We start from the raw sequence: 20,346 nt of genomic DNA, 5'->3' as shown, positions 1-20,346 counted from the left end.
ACCTAGGTCCCTAAGCAGGCGGGACAATAGCATTGGCCATTGGGACCCGCCCGACTGAGCCGCCCGCAACCTCCTTCCCCGGGGTGCTGACCGCCGCTGTCTTCGCGGCTGTTTTGTAAGCATCGAGATCACCGGGTTTCCTGGTAGAAAGAAGATGTCAGTTCATAGTCTTTTCACAATGGCAATGTGGATAAAGTTGTTTTCCATTACTCACCCGTTGACTACCATGACCTGTCCGAGCTGACAGTGAGGTCCTTGAGCGCAATACAAATACATAGGCTCCGTGTTTTGCACCATTACATCGAAAGCTCCAACCGTATCGGACCCATTGAGCATCGCTCCCGGGATGAATCCCGAATGTAGTGCTCCAGGGACCGTGTCCTGCAACGGGGAGCAGGGGCTCGCCGGCCCAGCCGCCTGCGTGACGGTATGGTTCGTAAGGAAGAATTGGAACTGTAAGACGTCGCCGGGATTCGCCTTCACGTCATTCGGTGTGAATATAAGGGAGGTGTTGACGCTCATAGACCCGACGGCGATGGGGATGAGTTTGGGCTGCGTTGGCGCTTCTGTGAGGCAGGTCAGCAAAGAGGTGATCACCACGATGTAGGCTGGTGATGCTGGAAACATTGCTTACGTCTTGGTAATATGGAAGCTGCAGACTGAGCGGCCAAGACCGCAAGGCTGAGGAAGCTGTATGCCAACATGACTGCTTGGAAGGCTGGCTTACTTCTAACGAATTAATAGGCACTCCGGTGAGCTGATTGTTGGCATAGTACTGCTCGCCGGGAAGAATGGCCTGAGGGCGCAACCCACACACTTATACAAACTTACATATGTACTCAGGCTTGCTGATTAAAGTTTGGGCAACCACCAGTTGACAGAGGCTCGCATGGTGAGGTACAACTCGGGCAAGTTGTATTACCTGTTGCTGGGGTTTGCATGCATCAGAGGACATTAAAAATAAGTTCCTCAGCTGAATTTGATCCAACCTCGATTCTACCAAGAATGCCTGTCGGGATTACCGGAACAGGCCTTGCTTCAGCCGCATACCTCTCTACAGCGCACCGAGCCCGCCCAGTGGGTGTGGGCTGTGAACTTGAAGCCAGTATCAGGTCACTAATTGAGAAATCGATACGTGATACCCATGAAATACGACGTTTTATTACTCGAATTGGAAGTCTCACACCTTCGGACAACCGAGAGAGGGCCCAAATGTGTGGCTGGTGTGTCGCGGGACCGAATCGTCTGATATCGTCTGTTTCGTGTCAAAGTCCACGGGTTCGAGTATCCACGACGGACGTCCCCCAGATTGCATCCGATCACCGTCCTAGGTATTCCACGCTCAAAGAAATCTGTCAAGCATTACCAAGCACTTTCTCCTAATCACCAGATGATGGAACGCCCCGGTGAATGCTTCGAGAAACTTGGGCAAGCCAGCCAAGCCATTTTCGAAGACTACTACAGGCACAAATTGGCACACGGAATGGGCTCCTTCACGGTTCCAAGTGCAGAGATGGATTTTCCTCTTGCCAAAACATCCGCTGTCCCCATAATTCTGGAACCAAGGCTTTTTCAGTAAGGTCTTATTGGCGATCACTGCTGTCCGATATGTTGAAGTGAAACCTATAACACATGTTTCGGACAAATTGAGCTGGCAGAACATGTTGAATGGGCTGATAAGAATCAAATTGTGTGAGGCATATTTGAGTTCAAGCTTCTCATGATAGATAATTCAAAGAGCAGATATACTTGCTGTTGGGATTCTGGTTGCTTGATGCTGCAGTATTCCCACTGTTACGAAAGCAAAGGACTGCTTGGTTAAAAGAGCGTAATAACCAACCTGCCTGATTTATTCCTAGCAGCCTTCAAAGCTGTACCGTCACATTTGACCAGTTCAAGCTTGCCTCTCATCTAAGTTAATCAAAATTACCATGGAGTCAAGCAAGCTGGATCAAGGCAGCAAAGAGAACACTAAATACAACTAGACAGTCTGCACATGGGGACTGCCCAGGGTGGGTAGTCGTTCCAGTTCATGCTGCAATGTTTCCATCTCTGGGAGTTGCTCTGTGACAAGGTCCCAGTTAAATTGACCATGGAAGACCAAATTCACATATGTCCCTAAATAATGAACCAGAATTGATTAGAAGACTCAGGGCATGATGAACTATATAAAGATGATGATGTATTTTCAAGGCCTCTTGGCAATGCCATCGAAGTCTTGCCCCGTTTCTCTTTCACCACTCCTGTCGAGACATGCAGATCTGCTATGAGTATTTGATGATGTTTAGCATCCAGGCACAAGAATAGTAGTATTCGTTGTTTGGCCTTCGCAGGAATGTGGGTGTGATTTACACAAGCAGCATGAGTGAGGACTAGCCTTGTCCCACTCATGTCTTTGGCAGTCGAGACCCAGGTCATCTCATTGTAACATTGTGTCCTGTGACAGCTTGGTGCTTTCCAGAACTGGACACTCTGAATTTCCACACTGGAATAAGCCCTTGCTCTGCTTTCAGTTGTGGCCAGGAGCCACACACCATTTTCAGTTTGCCCCCAGTCCCACTACTTCGATTCTAACACGCTGAAAAGCGGGGGTGCACATACAATGTCTGATACCTGAGAGCCATCTTGGGGCAATGAGCCCCGCTACGGAACTTGAAGTTTCCTCAAGAAGAGGTTGCCGTTCCTCTGCCCAGAAGGACAAGTGAATGTACTATGAGAACGAGTTCCTCCACTCGGCTTGCTTCACCCAATTAACTTGACTCCTCTATGTGAACACTGCAAAGGCCTTGTTAATCTTCGACCTGACTCTTCCTTCCCCTATCCCAATCTTCCTGGCCTGGTAGCCTACAAACTTTTTCAGGTCCCAAGTTATCCACCCCTCTGACCTACCTCAAGACAATCTCGCTTTTTGACTGCATTCCTGCCAGATTCAACTGGGCCAGTGTTACCAGCAACATTTAAATGAGCATGAAGAAGCACCTGCAAGCCAGTACCGCCATCAAAGACCATAACAAGCATCCTTAGCCCCCACGAACAGATCTGATATCAACCAAAAGACCAGCACACCCATGATCATCCACACCAAGCTGGATTAAATGTCTTTCCTATCTAATGCAGACATTCGTCGCCATACCAAGCCTTTGCTTCAGCTCTTTGACCATCAAGGAATGGCTTACGACCGCTTCCGTATCCTTCGTACCGTTCGCAGCGAGTACCACCTCCGTTGGGAGCTCTACAAACATGGAATTCGTGACAAAGACGCAGTGGAAGAGGCGCTTCTGAAGCTGCTCTTCGAGTGCCGCAACCTCAAGGATTGGGAGTCTGGCGGCGATAATTTGGTCGAAGTGTTCCGCTTGATCAAGGCAAGAGTGCACTGGGCGTCGAACTGCTCCACTGATCTCATCATGCAGCTGTTCTTCGCTATCCTCAGAGCTCGCCTGGACTGCTCAGCCAGCTGCCGCAACAATGCTTGCAAAGTTGCGCGACGCGTCGATCAGGTCATTCGTGTGAGTACCTCCTAGAACCGTGTCTGTGTTGAAGAGTGCCTACTCCTTGTCCTTGTTTGCTCTATTGCATCCCTTTTTGCGTCCTCCCTTACCAAAAGAGAGATATTCATTTCCAGAGACGCTTTGCGAGCAGGTAAACCGTTCTTGAACGATGAGTGGACGGTCCCCCATTGTCCATGATATGAGAACTGACCTGCGGCGCTACAGTACATCAACGGAGTTGACCATCTCTTTGCCGAATACAGAATCTACAGAGATCTCGTGCTACCGATTCACCATACCATTCGAGATTTGCCCAATGAGGCCAAGACAACCCTCTGCCCCACGCCTGATGCCGTCTTCCTCCAGGGAATCAGCGGCAGCAACGACTAGATTCCTCTCCGCAACTCCTTTGCCACCGTTTAAGACCTCACTCCAACAACAATCTCCGCCAGATGACCTCGGGATAATAATACGATGGCTAGAGTAGTCTGGGCAAGCATTTGCCGACAGCAATCCTGACGAAGCAGACGGATCTGCAGTATTTGCGTCCGTTTCCGCTTCAGAGGCGATTCAAGACTCAGGACAGGCACCTCATTCGGTGTGCTTTCTTTTAGCAGAAGATACCCGGAGCCGATGAACGCGATAGCGCTGCTGTTGCATTTCTAAAGGTATTCTTGGGGCTTGCTTTACATCTAACATTCTGGGATTATGAGACTTGCTTAGGACGGTCAAGTTGGAAGGAATTGAGGACTTCTGGGTAGAGTGGGAGAAGAGAAGCATACCGCTGAGTTCAAACAGAAACCTAGTGCTCAGGTTTTAGAAAGCACACGTGAGGCAGGAAATGCCGATCAGATTGGAAGATAATTTTTGGTCGGCTATCGTGCAGACAGACTTGGTTCAATCTTCACTGCCAATGAGAGATCGTTCGCTTACGTTCTGAGCTGACACGGAGTGTGACAGGAATTCTTCCCTTAGCTTGTTGCACATCATCGTTATTATCTACCGCTAGAAGTAATCTGACAGCCTTTGTCTGGGAAAAACGAAGTTGCACCCCCCCCTAGTTAAATACCCTCTATTTTTTAGTTAAACTAAAACTTTACTAATAGGGTAATAAATCTAATATTTCTTAATAGAATACCTTTATTAGTCTATTAATATTCCTTAATTAATAAAAAAGAGGTTTTAATAATAACTAGCTATTACCTATTACTATTTAAATTTTAATAATTAAAGTTTTATTTATATTCTAACCTATTATTATTTAATAAGTAGTTATAAATTAAATTCTAATATTATTATAAAATAATTTAAAGTTATTATTAAAAGGTTATTATTATCTATATAATTACTTTAAATATATTATTATTATTACTATTAAATATAATTAAATTAAAATAATAAGCTTTAAAAATTTATTAATTTACTTTTTATAATAAGTTTATAAAGCTTAATTAATATATAAATTATATAAATTAAAAGTTAAAAATTTTTATTTAATAAATTAAATTTATACCTTAATAAAATATAATACTTTTTATTAAATAGTTTTAAATTAATATTATTATAAAGATAATAAATAATACCCTTAAAGCTTATATATAAAGTAATAAATAAATATATATATTAATTTATTAATATAATAAAAACTTTATAATTATTACCTTTAATAAATATATTAATTAAACTATATAATAAAATTTTTATTTTTATTAATAAATTTAATTTTAATAAATAAAATAGTATAAAAGGATAAATTAAATACCTATTAAATATACTTTATAAATTAAAAGTTTTCTTAAATAAAAGCTTATTTTATATCTTTCCTATAATTATATTTAATAACTTACTTACTATTATAATATATAAAAGTTATATAATAAAAATACTTTTATAATAATTAATAAAAGTATTTTACTAAAAATAAACTTATATTTAAATCTAAAGTTAATTTTATAATAAATAATACTTTATAATATTATAATATAAAGATAATTAAAATAATAAATATAAAAATATAAAATATAAATATTTATTTTTATACTTTCTTAATTTTAATTTTATTAAAATATATTTTAATAACTTAAAGTACTATTTATATTATTAATATTAATATAAATTATTAAATTATAATTTAAATAAAATTTTACTTAATTTTTATTTTTATATTTAAAAGGTTAAATTTAAAATTAAAATTATTTAAAAATATTTCTATTATATATAAATATTAGAAAAAGTATAAAATAAAGTAAATATAATAGTATTAATTAAAATTATAAAAATTAAAATTAATAAAATTTTAATTAAATATAATTATATAAATAAAAAGTATTATTTATAAATTAAATAATTAAATTAATAGTTAAAATTAAAATAAATAAATTAATTATAAATAAATCTATTTAATTAATTAATTACTTAATACTAAATATTTAATTTATTTTATTTACTTAAAATAATTAATTTTTCTTTTTAACTACTTTTATTACTAATTATATCTTTCTATATACTTAATTACTATTTTCCTTACTTAAAAGTTCTTTAAAACTTATTATATAACTCCTTTATCTTATTAAATATAAAAAGCTACTTTAATAAACTCTTAACTCTTTTATTAAATAACTAACTTAGTTATAAAGCTTAATATTAAATAAAACTAATTAATTAATTAAATAACCCTTATAGGTTTTATAAAATATATATTTTTAATATTTATTTAATAGTTTATTAAGTAATTATTTAATAATTTTATTATAATAATAAATCCTTTTATTATTATTATTATTAAAAACTAATAAAATCTTTTTCCTCTTTAAATATAACTTAATTAATATTTTAATTAATAAAATAACCTTTAAACTATACTTATTAAACTAAATATTTTTTTATAAAGCCTATAAAGGTTAAGCCCTTTATATTTTATAACTTTTATAAGTTACTTAAATTAAACCTTTTTAATAAATTTCTAAAATATTTTTAAAATACTTCTATAATAAACTTTTAATATAAAACTATTTTATTTTTTTTTATTTATAATAATAATAATAAAAATAATTAATAGCTTTACCTCTATAATAAACTTATAAGTACTATTATTATTATTATTACTAATAGTAATAAAGTTAAAAGTTTATTAAATTTATAAAAAACTAGTAATAGTAATAATAATAATAGCTTTATTAAAGCTATTTAACTATATTTAACCTTAAATAAATTAATATTAAATAATAAGTTAATAATTATATTAATATTACTTTCCTTTATTTTATTTTTATTATTTTTTCTAAAAAAATAAAACTAACTCTATTATTATTAAACTCTTTTTATTAAGCTTTATTTAAATTATTTAATAATTAAAAAAACTTTTAATAAATACTTAATTATAATATTATTTATTATAATTATATTAAACTAATTCTTTAAATTTCTATTAAATAAACTAATATATATATTATTCCATCTAATAAAATACTATTATTATAGAAATCCTTTTATTTTAATAATAATAATTAACTCTATAATACTTACTTAAAAAATAATTATATTCTTATTAATTATTTATATTTTTTATATAAAGTTCATTTCTACCTTTATTTTAACCTTTTATTTAATAGTTATTAATATAAATTAAAAGTCTTAAAGTTTAAATTTTTATTAAATATATTTATATTTATTACTTATTTAACTATTAATAAATTATTTTTAAAATAACTATTTACTAAATAACTAATAATAACTAAAAATCTTAATTAATATATATTTAATTAAATAATTACTTTATAATATAAATATTTATAACTCTTATATTAATAATATAACTCTATAATTATATAAAAATTAAAAAAGGGTCCTTAAAATTTAAAAATATATTTATAATATTATTATAATTAAATACTTTAATTCTTTCACTAATATCTTTTTTATAATTTTTAATTATAAAGTTAAAAACTTTTAACTTATAAACTAACTAACTTTAATAAAAATATTTCTTAACTTAATAATTATATTTAAATAATTTTTATACTTTTTTAACTAAATTTTTAAATAAATTAATATAATTTAATAAAAGCTTTAAATCCTTAACTCTAATCCTTCTCTCTTAATATAATATTTTATCTCTTAAATTATATAATAAAAATATTAATAACTTTTAAGCTATAAATTTTAATAAATAAAATTAAAGTTAATCTATTTAAATATATCTATATTAAAAATTAATTAAGTAACTTTTAAAGTACTTAATATTATTATTATTATTATCTATTAAAATTTTATTCTAATAATAAAGAAATTCTTATTATTAATACCTTCTAAACCCTTCTTTTCCTATTATTAAATATACTTTTTTATTATTAACTTAAATAATATTTTTATACTCTTTAAACTACTTAATTTACTATAATAGCCTTATTTTAGGTAATTTTTAAAAGTATTTATAAATACTTTTAAATAATTTATTAAGCTTTAATTACTTTAATAATTAGTTTTTAAATATATAATTATTTAAATAATATAATATTTTATTAATAAATTATATAATTTAACTTTTAAATAAATTTTATATAATAAATATTAAATAGTTTAAGTTTAATAAATTAATTTAATAATATTATTTATAAAATTAATTAAATTAATATTACTTTATATTAAAATAAATAAATTATATATATTTTTATAAGTTAAGTTTAAATTAATTATATAAAATTAATATAATATTATTTTTATTTAATTAAATAATAAAAATAATTTATTATTAATATTAATAAGGTTAATAAGGGTGTTTTAGTAAGAATGTTGGATTTTTTACCTTACTAATAAAGTTTTAGTTTAACTAAGAAATAGAGGGTATTTAATTGGGGGGGGGGGCGCAACTTTGTTTTTCCTAGATAGCTGTCTATATGGAATTTAAATTTCTTGGCTGGTGAAACCGGCACTTTGATTCCTAACAGGAGCAAGCGCCGTGTACTACCCTCAGTGCATCAAATGACCATGAGATGCATGTTTTGTCAGATTAAAGCGGGGTCACTGATGTTCGCCTTGCCTTTTGGGCGACTTGTCGAAAAAGTCAAGATGATCACCAAGAAAAATACCCATTTCGTAGGGTCTGATTAATATGGTTGAGCAGCGTTGGGTAACATTGCATCCGGACAACACACCACCACGTCGATTGTACGTTTGTATGAGGATGCAAGGAATAACACCACTTGGTGGCATAACAATGTGGTTCGACGTTCTTATATGGTATGAAAATCTGTCAAGTTCCTCATTCCCCTGTGTTCACATTTAGATCGAGCGAAACTTTGCGGTGCAAAAGTTGCAGCAGTCAACAGATTAAAACAACGCTTGTCATTCCCGCACAGCACTTGAGGGCTCGAACATCTTGTCTTCGCCGAACAAGATAGACAGCCGACGATGGATCACATCGATCTTGGGAAATTAGCGTCCCGATCCCTTCTGGCCCTCGGCACGTCCATATTCTTTGGGATTCTGATCTCGTCCGTGGCTTCTTGGTACCGATTGCGCCACATTCCGGGGCCGTGGCTTGCGTCGTTGTCAAACATATGGATAATTCGAGCCGCAACCAGTACAAGATTGAGCGAAGCATTTGAAGAAGCTGGGAGGAGATATGGGCCTCTCGTTAGGATCGGACCAAACCAGATCCTTACGTCTGATGCCGACTTCTTGCGAAAGACTGGGGCCGTAAGAGGAGCTTACACAAGAAGTCAGTGGTATGTTGCATTCAAATGTAAGATAAACCTCGTTCATTCATTCTGAAACATGGAGACTCCTCACAAGAAGTCTTGGACACCGTTATAGCCCAAACAGTAGTTGTATTCCGGAGAAAGGAGGTGATTGGCCGAGGGGGTTGAATAACTCCCGAGGCAGCCACGAAGTCAAACACTGGCCAGTCTATGTTCCGATCGCGGCTCTTATAGAGTGATTGACAGTGTGTCTACTCCAGGGCAACCGTACGTGGACAGCGTCTTCAACTTCGCAGACTGTGCTAGCCATGATAAACGGAAGGCGCAAATCTCCACCGCCTACAACATCACCGGGCGCGAGGTCGATCTGATCGAACCAAACATCGACGAGCAGATCTTGGTAATGCTCAACACATTGCGAACAAGGTATATTCCGAAGCGCGACCAACCCAGCCCGCCGCTACTTGACTTCTCCGACTTTTCATCTTTCCTGACAATGGATATTATCACTCGGGCCGCCTTTGGAGAGGAATTCGGACACCTGAGGACCGACTCCGACGTCACCGGATTCCTGACCCAACTCAAAGAACACTGGGCCATGATCTCCCTCGTGAACGAAACACCATTCCTTCGCAGCCTTTTCTACTCGAAAATGTGGCTCAGGTTCTTTGGGCCCAACATCACAGACAAGGGTGGGATGGGAAAGCTCATGTCGTAAGTATGCAGCAGGCCATACATGCTGACAAGTACTGATGGTCTGTCTGATTTTGCAGAGGTGTGGTGAGGATCGTCCACCAGCGGTACGCCAAGCCAGAGACTCAGCTACGGAACGACATGCTTGTGAGTAGTTGGCAAGTTCTCGAGCGTCTGCTTCGAACTGACGAGACTGCCACAGGGGTCATGGATACACCATGGACTTACTCCTCAAGAGAGCGAGGCTGAAGGAATGCAGGCTCTGATCGCCGGCTCTGAGACCACTGCATCGGTGATGCGGATCACAATCCTCTGTTTGATATCAAGTCCTCCAGTATACTTCAAATTGAAGGAAGCCGTCAGAGAAGCAATCAAGAGTGGCAACGTCGCCGAGCCGATTTCTTACGACACGGCAAGGGAGATACCATACCTAAGAGTGAGCTCCTCCTTCCCATGTTTGTTGGAGTTCAACAGGAATACCGGAAGCCTCTGACCGAGATGCAACAGGCCGTGGTGTATGAGGGCATGCGCATGCGGCCAGGCGCAACCGGGACCTTCGCAAAGGTGGTGCCACCCCAGGGAGAGGTGGTACAAGGAAAGTTTATACCTGGCGGCACCCTCGTCGCCATGAACGTTCCTGCCATGCTCCGGTCCGTGGAGCTCTTTGGCTCTGATGCGCATCTATTCCGGCCCGAGCGATGGCTCGAGGCATCGGAAGAGAAGCAGACCGAGATGGAGCGCCAGGTCGAAATGATGTTTGGTTCCGGCAGATGGATGTGTGCTGGTAAACCCATCGCGTACATGGAGCTGTTCAAGACTTTCTTCGAGGTGAGTGGTGTATCAGTTGACTTCTAGCCATGGATTGAGCCTCGCCTCTAGCTTCTGAGCTGATTTGATCGCTGACTTGAGCTTCAATTGATAGTTGTTCCGACACTTCGATTTCATGATCGCATACCCAGAGAAACCTTGGAATTCGAAATGTTACAATGTCTTTGTCGAGGACAACATGTGGATTAAAGTTTCCGAGACAGCATAGGCAAGGATTATCGCTGGATAGAGTCGGCCGCCTTCTCACTCCTTAGATTGTCTTTGATTCTGTTGCACTGGATGATAAGGCAGAGCGGACCTATCTGATGATCTCTACAAAGTAATTTGCAGCAAGGCTCAAGGTTCCTTTACTTCTCATATATACTCAAGCATGTAAGGAGGGTATATTTTCTCTGTACATTATTGCCACATCGCTTTAAGCTGTCCTCTGTGTGTTCGACACAGAATGTATCCCCTGTCGACTGAGTGCAACCTCCTACGACGATCAGCAAGGAACAGTGATAATCTGACCAGGAACGATGAAATTCTTGTCGGCGATGTTACTGGCAGCGGCGAGGCTGTCGGCATTAGATCCAAAGTCTGCGGCGACTGTAGCATTCACGTCAGTCATGAATACTTCAGGGACGAGGGAGCATCATCAATAGATCTCTGTATCACTCACTGGCATTCAGACTGTCACCTTCGACAACCCTGTACCACCCAGAACCAGGATTGTTGGGGTCCGGTGCGCATCCCCTCTTGGCGAAGGCAGTGGCCGCGAGAGTGAGAATGGACAGGGTGATGAAAGAACGCATTTCGATTGATGGTTATCGTGTAGCTGTGCAGTATTATTATAACTTTAGAAGTTGTAGTTTAAAGAGAGGCGGATTAGATCAATAGATCTTGGGTGAAACGTCAGATGTTGGCGGCGACCAGTGACCTTAAGTATTGCTTCGGATGCGAGCTTCAGTCATGTCTTGACCTCCAGGGCTGGTGTAAATGAATTGCCCCGGTATCCTGACGCCCAGTACGCGTGTCTTGGCTGTTCGTCCCGGTACGGTATGTAGAATGCCTCGATCTCCACACACACACGTATCCACTCCTGGCCGCTTCTTCCAATCGGGACAAAGTCTAGGAATGATTCACTGACTCAAATGCACTTTAGGGCAATGGGACGTGCAGTCGCAATTGATCACGAAGCTTAAAGGAAATGAAACCGCGATGGGGCGTTGTTCAATACACATGTAGCCACGCAGCTGAATGTGGCATGGCAGACTTGGAGGACACGGCAGTACTGACTACACCTGAAGTGTGAGTTGGTGAGTTCTGCGCCCTGAATTGATCCTGATACCTGGGTACTAGTTTGATTTTGTTCAAAAATGGGGAAATTTCTTGCCTTTTTCTCGTTGCACTGGAAGCTCATTGATTCTCAGAACTGTTACAACCTGTTGCATGGAACAGATATACTGGGAAATGGATTACTCGTGCGCATGGTGGTTAAACCCATTACTTCAAGTCCAGAGCCGGTTGGTGGAGTACTGATGGAGTTGCTGTGGGTCTATATCGCTGAGGGAGGCCAGTCCTTTCATCCGATGAATCGTGCAAGCAAATGAGATAGTGTGCATGAACATCGGGATTGCCCGCGCCTGGCTTAAAATAGACCTTGGGAGTCTTGGTACTATTTGCCCAGTGGCCTGGCGCATTTTGTGATGCTTCTGGTGAAGATACCATGGGGTTTTAGGCGACAGTAAATAAACCACATATGTACATATGTAATGTGCAAACAAAGGACCCCGATATCCTCCTTCTTTTCCATCATCAGAAATCATTGGTTTCCAACAAATCGTTATGTGCAAGTAAAATCTGAAAAGCCGATAAAGGTATAGACCAAAATTACAAGATCATGCCCAGTCGGTTGTGGCTGTTCTCGTTTACGCCGTGCGGACTGGCAAGCAGACTTTAATAACTAACATTGAGAGCTGGCACACGTCAAATGTTGTTGGAATGTGCCGGTACCTGGGTACTTAAGTACGGGTAGGGAGAGAGCGGAGTAAAGACAAGTACGCAGTGCAGAATGTTTTCTGCCGCGGCAAAGTGAGCACAAGCTGACTTTCTCCGTTCCGCAACGTATATATGGGTGGCCCAGGACCTCCCAGAAGAAAGCCACCTGGGCATGCTTGGATATTCTTCTTGGGCGTTTGGATGTCGGTGGCACCTTTTTGTTATCGGGTGACATTGTTAGGGTTAGGGTATCCCAATGCTAAGCAAGGCCAAGGGGGAGGAAATGGCAGGGGCAGGACCGGGCATGTGGGGCCTCTTGGAGATAATGATTGGACTTTGCCTCATGCAGGCCCTTGGCCGTTGTGTCTGTCTGCATGACGACTGACTGACTGACTGACTGACTGACTGACTTCATCTCTCTCTCTCTCACTCCCTCGCTCACTCACCCCAGACCCACCCCTCCCCCTTTCCTCCCCAGCAGGCAATCATCTTGCTGCCACTCGTTTTGATCCGTCTTTTGGCCAAGTCCGACGTGGGGGTCAGGCGAGCCAGGGAAGCGGAGATTGCCCACGGGCCAGACTCGGACTGCTCGGCCTGCGGTGAGAAATCTCTCGTTGGATATTACAGTACGGATACCTAGAGCCAGCACTGGCCAGGTCTGACGTGCTGCACGACAACGACCACAACACCACCACCAATCTGTCACGTCCAGTTGAGGGCTGGAGACATGACTAGGACCCACGCCGCCGTCTCAAACGCGCCATGGTAGTCGTCGATGGCGCTGGCGCACCTGACGCTCCCAGCACCAGCGACAAGGAGCAGCCGCCAGACGCACGTCCGCCCCGGCCGCGCTTGTCGCCCACGCGGCGAGCAAAGCACTTTTTCTCCCGCCACTACCACAGCCTCGTCTTCGACACCCTTCTCCGCCAGAAAGCCCGGGCCGCCCCGTCCACAGATGGCCGCGTCATCCCACTTGATCCGAGCCGGTCGGCCCAGCTGGTAGACGAGCGCCACGGCCATGCATTCATCTCGAATGTAATCCGCACGTCCCGCTACAGCATCTTCAACTTCTTCCCCAAGCAGCTCTTCTTCCAGTTCAGCCGCCTGGGCAACTTCTACTTCCTCTGTGTGGGCATCCCTCAGACCATCCCTGGGATAAGCACCACCGGAAACGTCACCACCATCTTGCCCCTCCTCTTTTTCGTGCTCCTCACCATCGCCAAGGAGGGATACGATGACTACAAAAGGCACCGCCTCGACAATCTTGAGAATGCGCAACCCGCTACTGCCCTGCGAAGTGCAGACGAGCAGTCGATAGCCCGCGCCCACGGGGGTTGGCGGGCTTGGGCAACGACAACCTCTTGGCTCAACTGGGCTAACAAGCAGCCCGACCCTCCCATTCCTCGCGCTTCACAAGCCGTCGGTGGCTTTCAATGGACCAAGACCGCGTGGGGTCAGCTCAGGGTTGGCGACGTCATCAGACTCTCCCGAGATGACGAGGTCCCCGCTGACATTGTACTTCTTCACGCTGATGGCGAGAATGGACTGGCATATGTTGAGACCATGGCATTGGACGGTGAGACAAACCTCAAGAGCAGACAGGTATTGCCTGAGTTTGAAGGGTGCGAGACAATCCAAGGCATACTGGAATGCAACGCCACACTTATCGTTGAGGACCCTAACGCCGACCTCTACAACTTCAATGGTAGGGCCGAGGTCAACGGCAAGACGGTACCCCTCACCCTGAATGAGGTGGTCTACCGCGGGAGCGTTCTTCGAAATACACAATGTGCACTTGGTCTGGTCATCAACACAGGCGAGGAATCCAAGATACGGATGAATGCCAATCGGCACCCCAAGGCTAAAAAGCCTGCACTCGAGGCCGTCTACAACCGCGTCGTCCTCAGCTTGGTGTTCTACGTCATCTGCTTGACCATGGGCTGTTCCATCGGCTATCTGCTGTGGCAACGGAGCACTGAGCGATCCGCCTGGTACGTCAATGGACAGCAGGTCGCGGCCCAGGAGATAATCATTGGATACGCTATCATGTTCAATAATGTCATCCCCCTGGCGCTGTACGTGAGTCTCGAGCTGGTCAAAATTGGACAGATGCTGATGCTCAACGGCGATATGGGCATGTACGATGCTGCGTCGGATACCCCAGCAAGATGCAATACAAACACAATCCTGGAGAATTTGGGCCAGGTTGGGTACATCTTTTCCGACAAGACCGGTACCTTGACCGAGAACGTGATGAAGTTCAGGAAAATGACAATCGCCGGTACGGCTTGGTTGCATGTGCATGAGACGGATCTCCGTGAGGAGCAATCTGTCGGTCCCATTGCGGGTGATGGCCAAGGCAGGAAGTCCCTGCAAGCGCAATCTGTCAATACCCGCCCCGGTGTTGCTCAGCTTGTTGTGGAGCCAGACAAGATTGAAGAAGGTGATGCCTCCCCGACAACCAGTCCCCGTCCATCATCGCAGTGGCAGTCGTCTGCGCGCCGCGGTGTGGTGCAACCAGATGTCAGAACAGATGAACTGCTCGAATTCATTCGCGCTAGGCCGAACTCTGCGTTTGCCAGAAAAGCCACGCAGTATCTACTTGCGATGGCTCTTTGCCACACCTGTCTCCCTGAGTTCAGGGAAGACGGGATCGAGTTCCAAGCCTCATCCCCCGATGAGCTGGCGCTTGTCCAAGCAGCTCAGCAACTTGGCTACACGGTCGTGCAGCGTTCCTCCCAGCAGATCACTCTGAAGGTGTCCAGCGGCGGCTCAGAGACCACGCGGGTATACGAGATACTCGATGTGATCGAGTTCAGCAGCAAGAGGAAGCGAATGTCTATTGTTCTCAGGTGCCCTGATGGCAGGATTTGGCTGGTTACCAAAGGCGCTGACTCGATGATTCTCCCACGTTTGAAGACTGCCCAGGTTGCTTTGCAAAAAGCAAAAGAGGTTCGACAAAGTGCAGAAGTGGAGCGCGCGCTGCAGAGGAAGAGCCTACAACAAGAGCCACGTAATTCTTTCGGTGGTCGCCCGAGCTTGACCATTCGACGGAGTATCGGCGTCAACCGACAGCCCAACACAGGCTCATCCAGCCTACGTCCGCCATTATACGGCAGGAGCAAGTCCTTCGAGATCAGCAATGTGTACCGAAGCTCGACCGACCGTTCTCGTCCGTCCCTCAACAGGGGCGTGTCTTTGGACGTCTCATCTTCCTTGGCGCTCCGTTCCGGGTCCGCCGCTGGTCGCCAACAAGACAGGTTCGCCTTCCTGGACGATCCATCACTGGGCGACGAAGCGACAGTCTTCACGCGATCTTTCAAGCTTCTTGATGACTTCGCAGCCGAGGGCCTGCGGACTCTCCTCTACGCCCACAAGTACATCGCCGAAGAGGACTACAAGGCCTGGAAAGAAGTGTTCCACGCGGCGGAGACAAGCCTGGTCGACAGACAGACCCGCATCGAAGAGGCAGGTGATCTTATTGAGCAGAACTTGGACCTCGTCGGCGCATCTGCCATCGAAGACAAGCTCCAAAGGGGAGTTCCCGAGACGATCGACAAGCTTCGGCGGGCGAATATCAAGATATGGATGTTGACTGGTGACAAACGCGAGACTGCCATCAACATTGCACATTCCGCACGCATATGTCTGCCAGAGTCCGAGGTCTACATATTGGATGCAGCACAAGGTGATCTTGAGGCACAGATGAGGGAGATAATGGAGGACCTTGGCATTGCTAGCGATTTTCCCACGGCCACAACACGCCATCATACCGTGGTGGTGATAGACGGCCAGACGTTGGGCTGTATCGAAACACCAGCCGACCCGAGCAACACAAGGCTGAAAGATCTTCTTTTTGCCCTGATCCCACACATCGACAGTGTCATTTGCTGCCGAGCCTCTCCGGCTCAAAAGGCGTTTATTGTGCGAGCAACACGCAAGACCATCTCGTCGAAACGCCCTGTCACATCGCCGTCTCTGACCCTCGCTATCGGAGACGGTGCAAATGATCTTGCGATGATTTCTGAGGCCCACGTGGGCATCGGTATCTCGGGCCATGAAGGTCTCCAGGCTGCCCGGGTAGCAGACTACTCCATCGCCCAGTTCCGCTTCCTGCAACGCCTCCTTCTCGTCCACGGAAGGTGGAACTACGTGCGGACGGCAAAATTTGTGCTGTGGACGTTCTGGAAGGAAATGTTCTTCTACATGCCCCAGGAGATCTTCACGCGGTACACTGGGTTCACTGGGACGTCGCTATATGAGAGCTGGAGCCTGACGGTGCTCAATGTGCTCTTCACCAGTCTGGCTACGATCGCGCCTGGTATTTGGGAGCAGGACTTGACCCAGGAGACCCTGCTTGCTGTTCCGGAACTCTACGTGTACGGCCAGCGGGGGGAAGCACTCAATCTGTCGCGGTACCTCGGTTGGATGGTCGGTGCTGCTGTCGAGGGTATTCTTACATTCTATGGTTGCTGGGCGGGCTATGGCTACTTCGGCCAGGCCGGGGGCTTCAGGGATCAGGGGCTGTTTGCATTGGGTGACCTGGTGTTCACGGTTTGCATCGTGTGGACGAATTGGAAGTTGCTGTGAGTACTACTGCCCGCCCTATACCATCGCCGTCTTGCGCAATGGATGAATAGCGGCCAGATGACTGACCTCTGGCAGAATCATCGAGACGCATTTCAAATCCTCCCTCGTCCTCGGCTCCTTCTTGATTACCGTCGCCGGTTGGTGGCTCTGGCAAGCCTTCCTTGCTGGAGTGTATGCGCTTCAGCCGTCGCCTTATAACGTCCGCGGTGGCTTCTTTAGCACATTTGGCAAAGACCCAGGATGGTGGATGACCCTTTTACTCGTGCTGATCGTCCTGTTCGTGGCGGAGCTCGGCTTTAAGATGGCGAAGCGGACGCTGACTATCATGGGCCTGTGGCGGTGGGGCCGAGGATGGTGGAAGAGGCTCAAGAGCTGGAAGAAAGCCGGCAAGGAAGACTGGATGGAGGGCAACTTGGAGGACTGGAACCTTGGCCTATGGCAGGAGATGGAGAAGGACCCACTGGTCAGGCAGAGGCTGAGGGGCATACTGCAGGACGAGGACAGTGACGACAGAGCTCTCGACGCCAACGAAGATGTGCTGGAGCTTGAGGTGAGCGAATTTGTCGTGGATGAGGAACTTGAAGAGCGTCGTGCGTAATGAGGGAGGCTTGCATGTTTTGGCATTCATGATACCCAAGGAGCAAGGAGAAGGTGTGGTCATTTAGTTTTGCATGCTAGATCTTGTTTGTATATTCAAATGTTGCCAGTATTTATAGGCGACAGGCATATATAGGATATTAATGCGCATTGCAGTCTGATCTTTGGAAGACGAGGACAGCAGGGGTTGTCAGAAATAAGGTGTGCTGGGTACGGTGATAATCACCATGGCACTGGCAGTAGTGTTTCGAGCTTGACGTTGGCAGGGTTAGGGGTCGTCGGCTGACAGCGCGTAACTTTAGAATTTTTGGAGCGACACGGCCATCGTTCTGAACGCCGAGTCTGCACGACTCTCCCTCGCCCTCGAAGCCCATCAGCACTGCGAGACAGCAGGCCGCAGAGGGGAAGGGGAGCGAGAACTGAAGAAATCAGCCATGCCTCGGAAACTGGACAGTGATACGAGGGTCCATTTTCGGACTTATGAGGTGAGTGTGTCGGTCTGCGCCCGCTGCATCCATTCGATGCGTCGTCCTCGTTTGCGTTTGCTGCGCGACGAAAGCTACAGCGCGTTCAGAACGCCGCGTCCATCCCAGATCGCATCTCGTCCCACATATCCCTGACATTCCCCCAACTACTACCATGACAACATCCAGCTAACGTCGCCTTCAGGATGAGGCGCACGCCCAGAAGCGGGCCTTCTGCCTGCACTGCAACAAAGATGCCTGCGCCGACAACATCCAGCGCATGAAGAACCACCTCAGCAAGTGCGAGGCGTACCTGAACAGCAGCGGCAGCGAGCCCTCCTTCGCATTCGACCTGGATGGCCCCATCGCCCCCGACACGCCCATCGCCGGCATTCCAGGCCCCTCCACCGTCCCCGAGCCAGCCAACGGAGCCGACACCGCGGCCCATGACCCAAACATGACAGCCACGCCGGGCATGCCGCCCCCTCCGAGCAGCGGTGGCGGTCCGCCGCCCTCCTCGTCCGCAGCCGCAGCCGCAGCCGCCGTCACCGGGACCCCCGCGGCCACCGCGCCGTCCTCTGCCGCCCCTGCACCGTCCGCCGCCATGATGAAGGCCAGCCAGGACAGCCTTAACAAGGTGCGCACCGCCATGGCCAGGTCGACCAAGCGCCTCGAGAGCCTCGAGGCCGTGCTCAAGACGCAGATCCAGGACGGCATGCACAATGCTGCCACCCATGTCAGGGCGGCCATCAGGGACGAGAGGGACCGGCTTTTCAAGCTGTCGCAGACGCTGGTCAAGCAGGAGACCAAGATCAGGGATGCCCAGACTGCCATGGGTGTACCGATGTGAGGCGTGTGGGTGGCATGTGGGTGGACCGCGAAAACGTGGGCTGTTATGCATTGCTTGCCATTAACAGCGAAACTGCTCTTCTTTTTTTTTTTTTTTTGGATATTTGGAGTATCGGCTTTGGGAGCCTGTGTTTTTGACATACGATCAAGGCGGAAGCAAGGAAAGGGCACACAGATGCCCTGTGAACGCACGCCTGCTTAACTTCGGCACGGCAGTGTTGAGTCCGAGTGAGTGGAACCAAGAGATGAATCATAGAGCAAGTCTGTACCACAAAACCACCTAGGTACTAGTAAGCTATAGCACACATCGGCGCTGTTCGGTAAACTATGATAGCCGACCTACCCTAGATTACTTAAGTCACAGCCAGCACTTCTAATAATTACCATTAGAACGGGTTTTGCCATCCCGGGGGCTGCTTTGGCAAGCTCGGGATGCTGGTCTCCAACCATCTCGCCATCGTCGGAACCATCAACACGCTCCGCCGATCATCTTCACCCACCTCTGCTACAACGAGCACTACTCAGACGCTGGAGTTCACGTGGAAGAGTTTCCTCCGATCAAGGAGCTGCGGGGCGTGGTCCGCGGCATTTGGGATGCGGATACCCTCGACAACCTCGCCCCTGATTGGGCCCAGGGCAAGGTCGTGATGGACAAGACGCAACTCTGTTTTCTTTTTTTAACCCCAAACACATATTGAGGATTTACTACGCGGCCGCGACGTCAGCCAGATCCTGTGCACGATTGTTGGCAGCCACGTCTGTGTCGAGTCCGCGGGTGCGGGATGGCGTGACGAGCACTTGAGGGACCTCTGGGTGGCTTCGTTTTTAATCCCCATACATATAAAATGTATGTGGCGCCTTCATACAGTGGTAAATGCTCAAGACCAAGCGTTTTTTTTTTTAAAAAAAAAAGAATGTAGTGCCAATAACAGTGGAAAGAGAATACAGTACGTCTGTGGGCACGTGGCTCGGCCTCGTGCCGCTTGAGGGACTTCTACGGCTAATAAACACTCAGCGATGCTACGGCTACCTGACGATGGAGGACCACAAAGCCAATATGAAGAGCTTGGCATGGTTTGGTGGTTTCTCCTCGGCAGCTGATGTTCATCGGACTCTGAAGTAGAAGCAGGACACCGCGTATGTAAATCAGGTCCATTC

General features: G+C 44.5%; 6 protein-coding genes across 6 annotated transcripts; 4 read left to right on the top strand and 2 right to left on the bottom strand.

Annotated features, from left to right (window-relative positions):
• Positions 1 to 10: 10 nt before the first annotated feature.
• KVR01_008965 (uncharacterized protein) lies at positions 11 to 704 on the bottom strand (the record flags this gene model as incomplete). Its single annotated transcript, XM_044782710.1, has 3 exons — positions 11 to 140; positions 215 to 566; positions 635 to 704. 3 exons carry the CDS (start codon positions 702 to 704, stop codon positions 11 to 13), a joined length of 552 nt encoding a protein of 183 aa, XP_044641467.1.
• A 2,391-nt stretch (positions 705 to 3,095) lies between these two features.
• KVR01_009189 (uncharacterized protein) lies at positions 3,096 to 3,878 on the top strand (the record flags this gene model as incomplete). Its single annotated transcript, XM_044789310.1, has 2 exons — positions 3,096 to 3,506; positions 3,714 to 3,878. The coding sequence occupies 2 exons, from the start codon at positions 3,096 to 3,098 to the stop codon at positions 3,876 to 3,878; spliced, it is 576 nt and encodes a 191-aa protein (XP_044641691.1).
• A 4,738-nt stretch (positions 3,879 to 8,616) lies between these two features.
• KVR01_009292 (uncharacterized protein) lies at positions 8,617 to 11,508 on the top strand. Its single transcript, XM_044783001.1, has 6 exons — positions 8,617 to 9,231; positions 9,448 to 9,901; positions 9,961 to 10,027; positions 10,083 to 10,316; positions 10,388 to 10,708; positions 10,803 to 11,508. The coding sequence occupies exons 1-6, from the start codon at positions 8,898 to 8,900 to the stop codon at positions 10,914 to 10,916; spliced, it is 1,524 nt and encodes a 507-aa protein (XP_044641794.1). The 5' UTR covers positions 8,617 to 8,897; the 3' UTR covers positions 10,917 to 11,508.
• KVR01_009158 (uncharacterized protein) lies at positions 11,193 to 11,502 on the bottom strand (the record flags this gene model as incomplete). Its single annotated transcript, XM_044792427.1, has 2 exons — positions 11,193 to 11,296; positions 11,370 to 11,502. 2 exons carry the CDS (start codon positions 11,500 to 11,502, stop codon positions 11,193 to 11,195), a joined length of 237 nt encoding a protein of 78 aa, XP_044641660.1.
• A 1,622-nt stretch (positions 11,509 to 13,130) lies between the features above and the next one.
• On the top strand, positions 13,131 to 18,133 carry KVR01_008921 (uncharacterized protein). Its single transcript, XM_044785113.1, has 2 exons — positions 13,131 to 17,274; positions 17,354 to 18,133. Exons 1-2 carry the CDS (start codon positions 13,451 to 13,453, stop codon positions 17,874 to 17,876), a joined length of 4,347 nt encoding a protein of 1,448 aa, XP_044641423.1. The 5' UTR covers positions 13,131 to 13,450; the 3' UTR covers positions 17,877 to 18,133.
• A 106-nt stretch (positions 18,134 to 18,239) lies between these two features.
• KVR01_009464 (uncharacterized protein) lies at positions 18,240 to 19,552 on the top strand. Its single transcript, XM_044783756.1, has 2 exons — positions 18,240 to 18,360; positions 18,545 to 19,552. Exons 1-2 carry the CDS (start codon positions 18,310 to 18,312, stop codon positions 19,187 to 19,189), a joined length of 696 nt encoding a protein of 231 aa, XP_044641966.1. The 5' UTR covers positions 18,240 to 18,309; the 3' UTR covers positions 19,190 to 19,552.
• The last annotated feature ends 794 nt before the right edge of the window (positions 19,553 to 20,346 follow it).

Source organism: Diaporthe batatas (genome assembly GCF_019321695.1).
Source record: "Diaporthe batatas strain CRI 302-4 chromosome Unknown Contig00011, whole genome shotgun sequence".
In the NCBI taxonomy this organism is placed as follows: Eukaryota; Fungi; Ascomycota; class Sordariomycetes; order Diaporthales; family Diaporthaceae; genus Diaporthe; species Diaporthe batatas.
The sequence above is the reverse complement of the archived record's forward strand: the minus strand, read 5'-3'. Positions and strand labels throughout refer to the sequence as shown.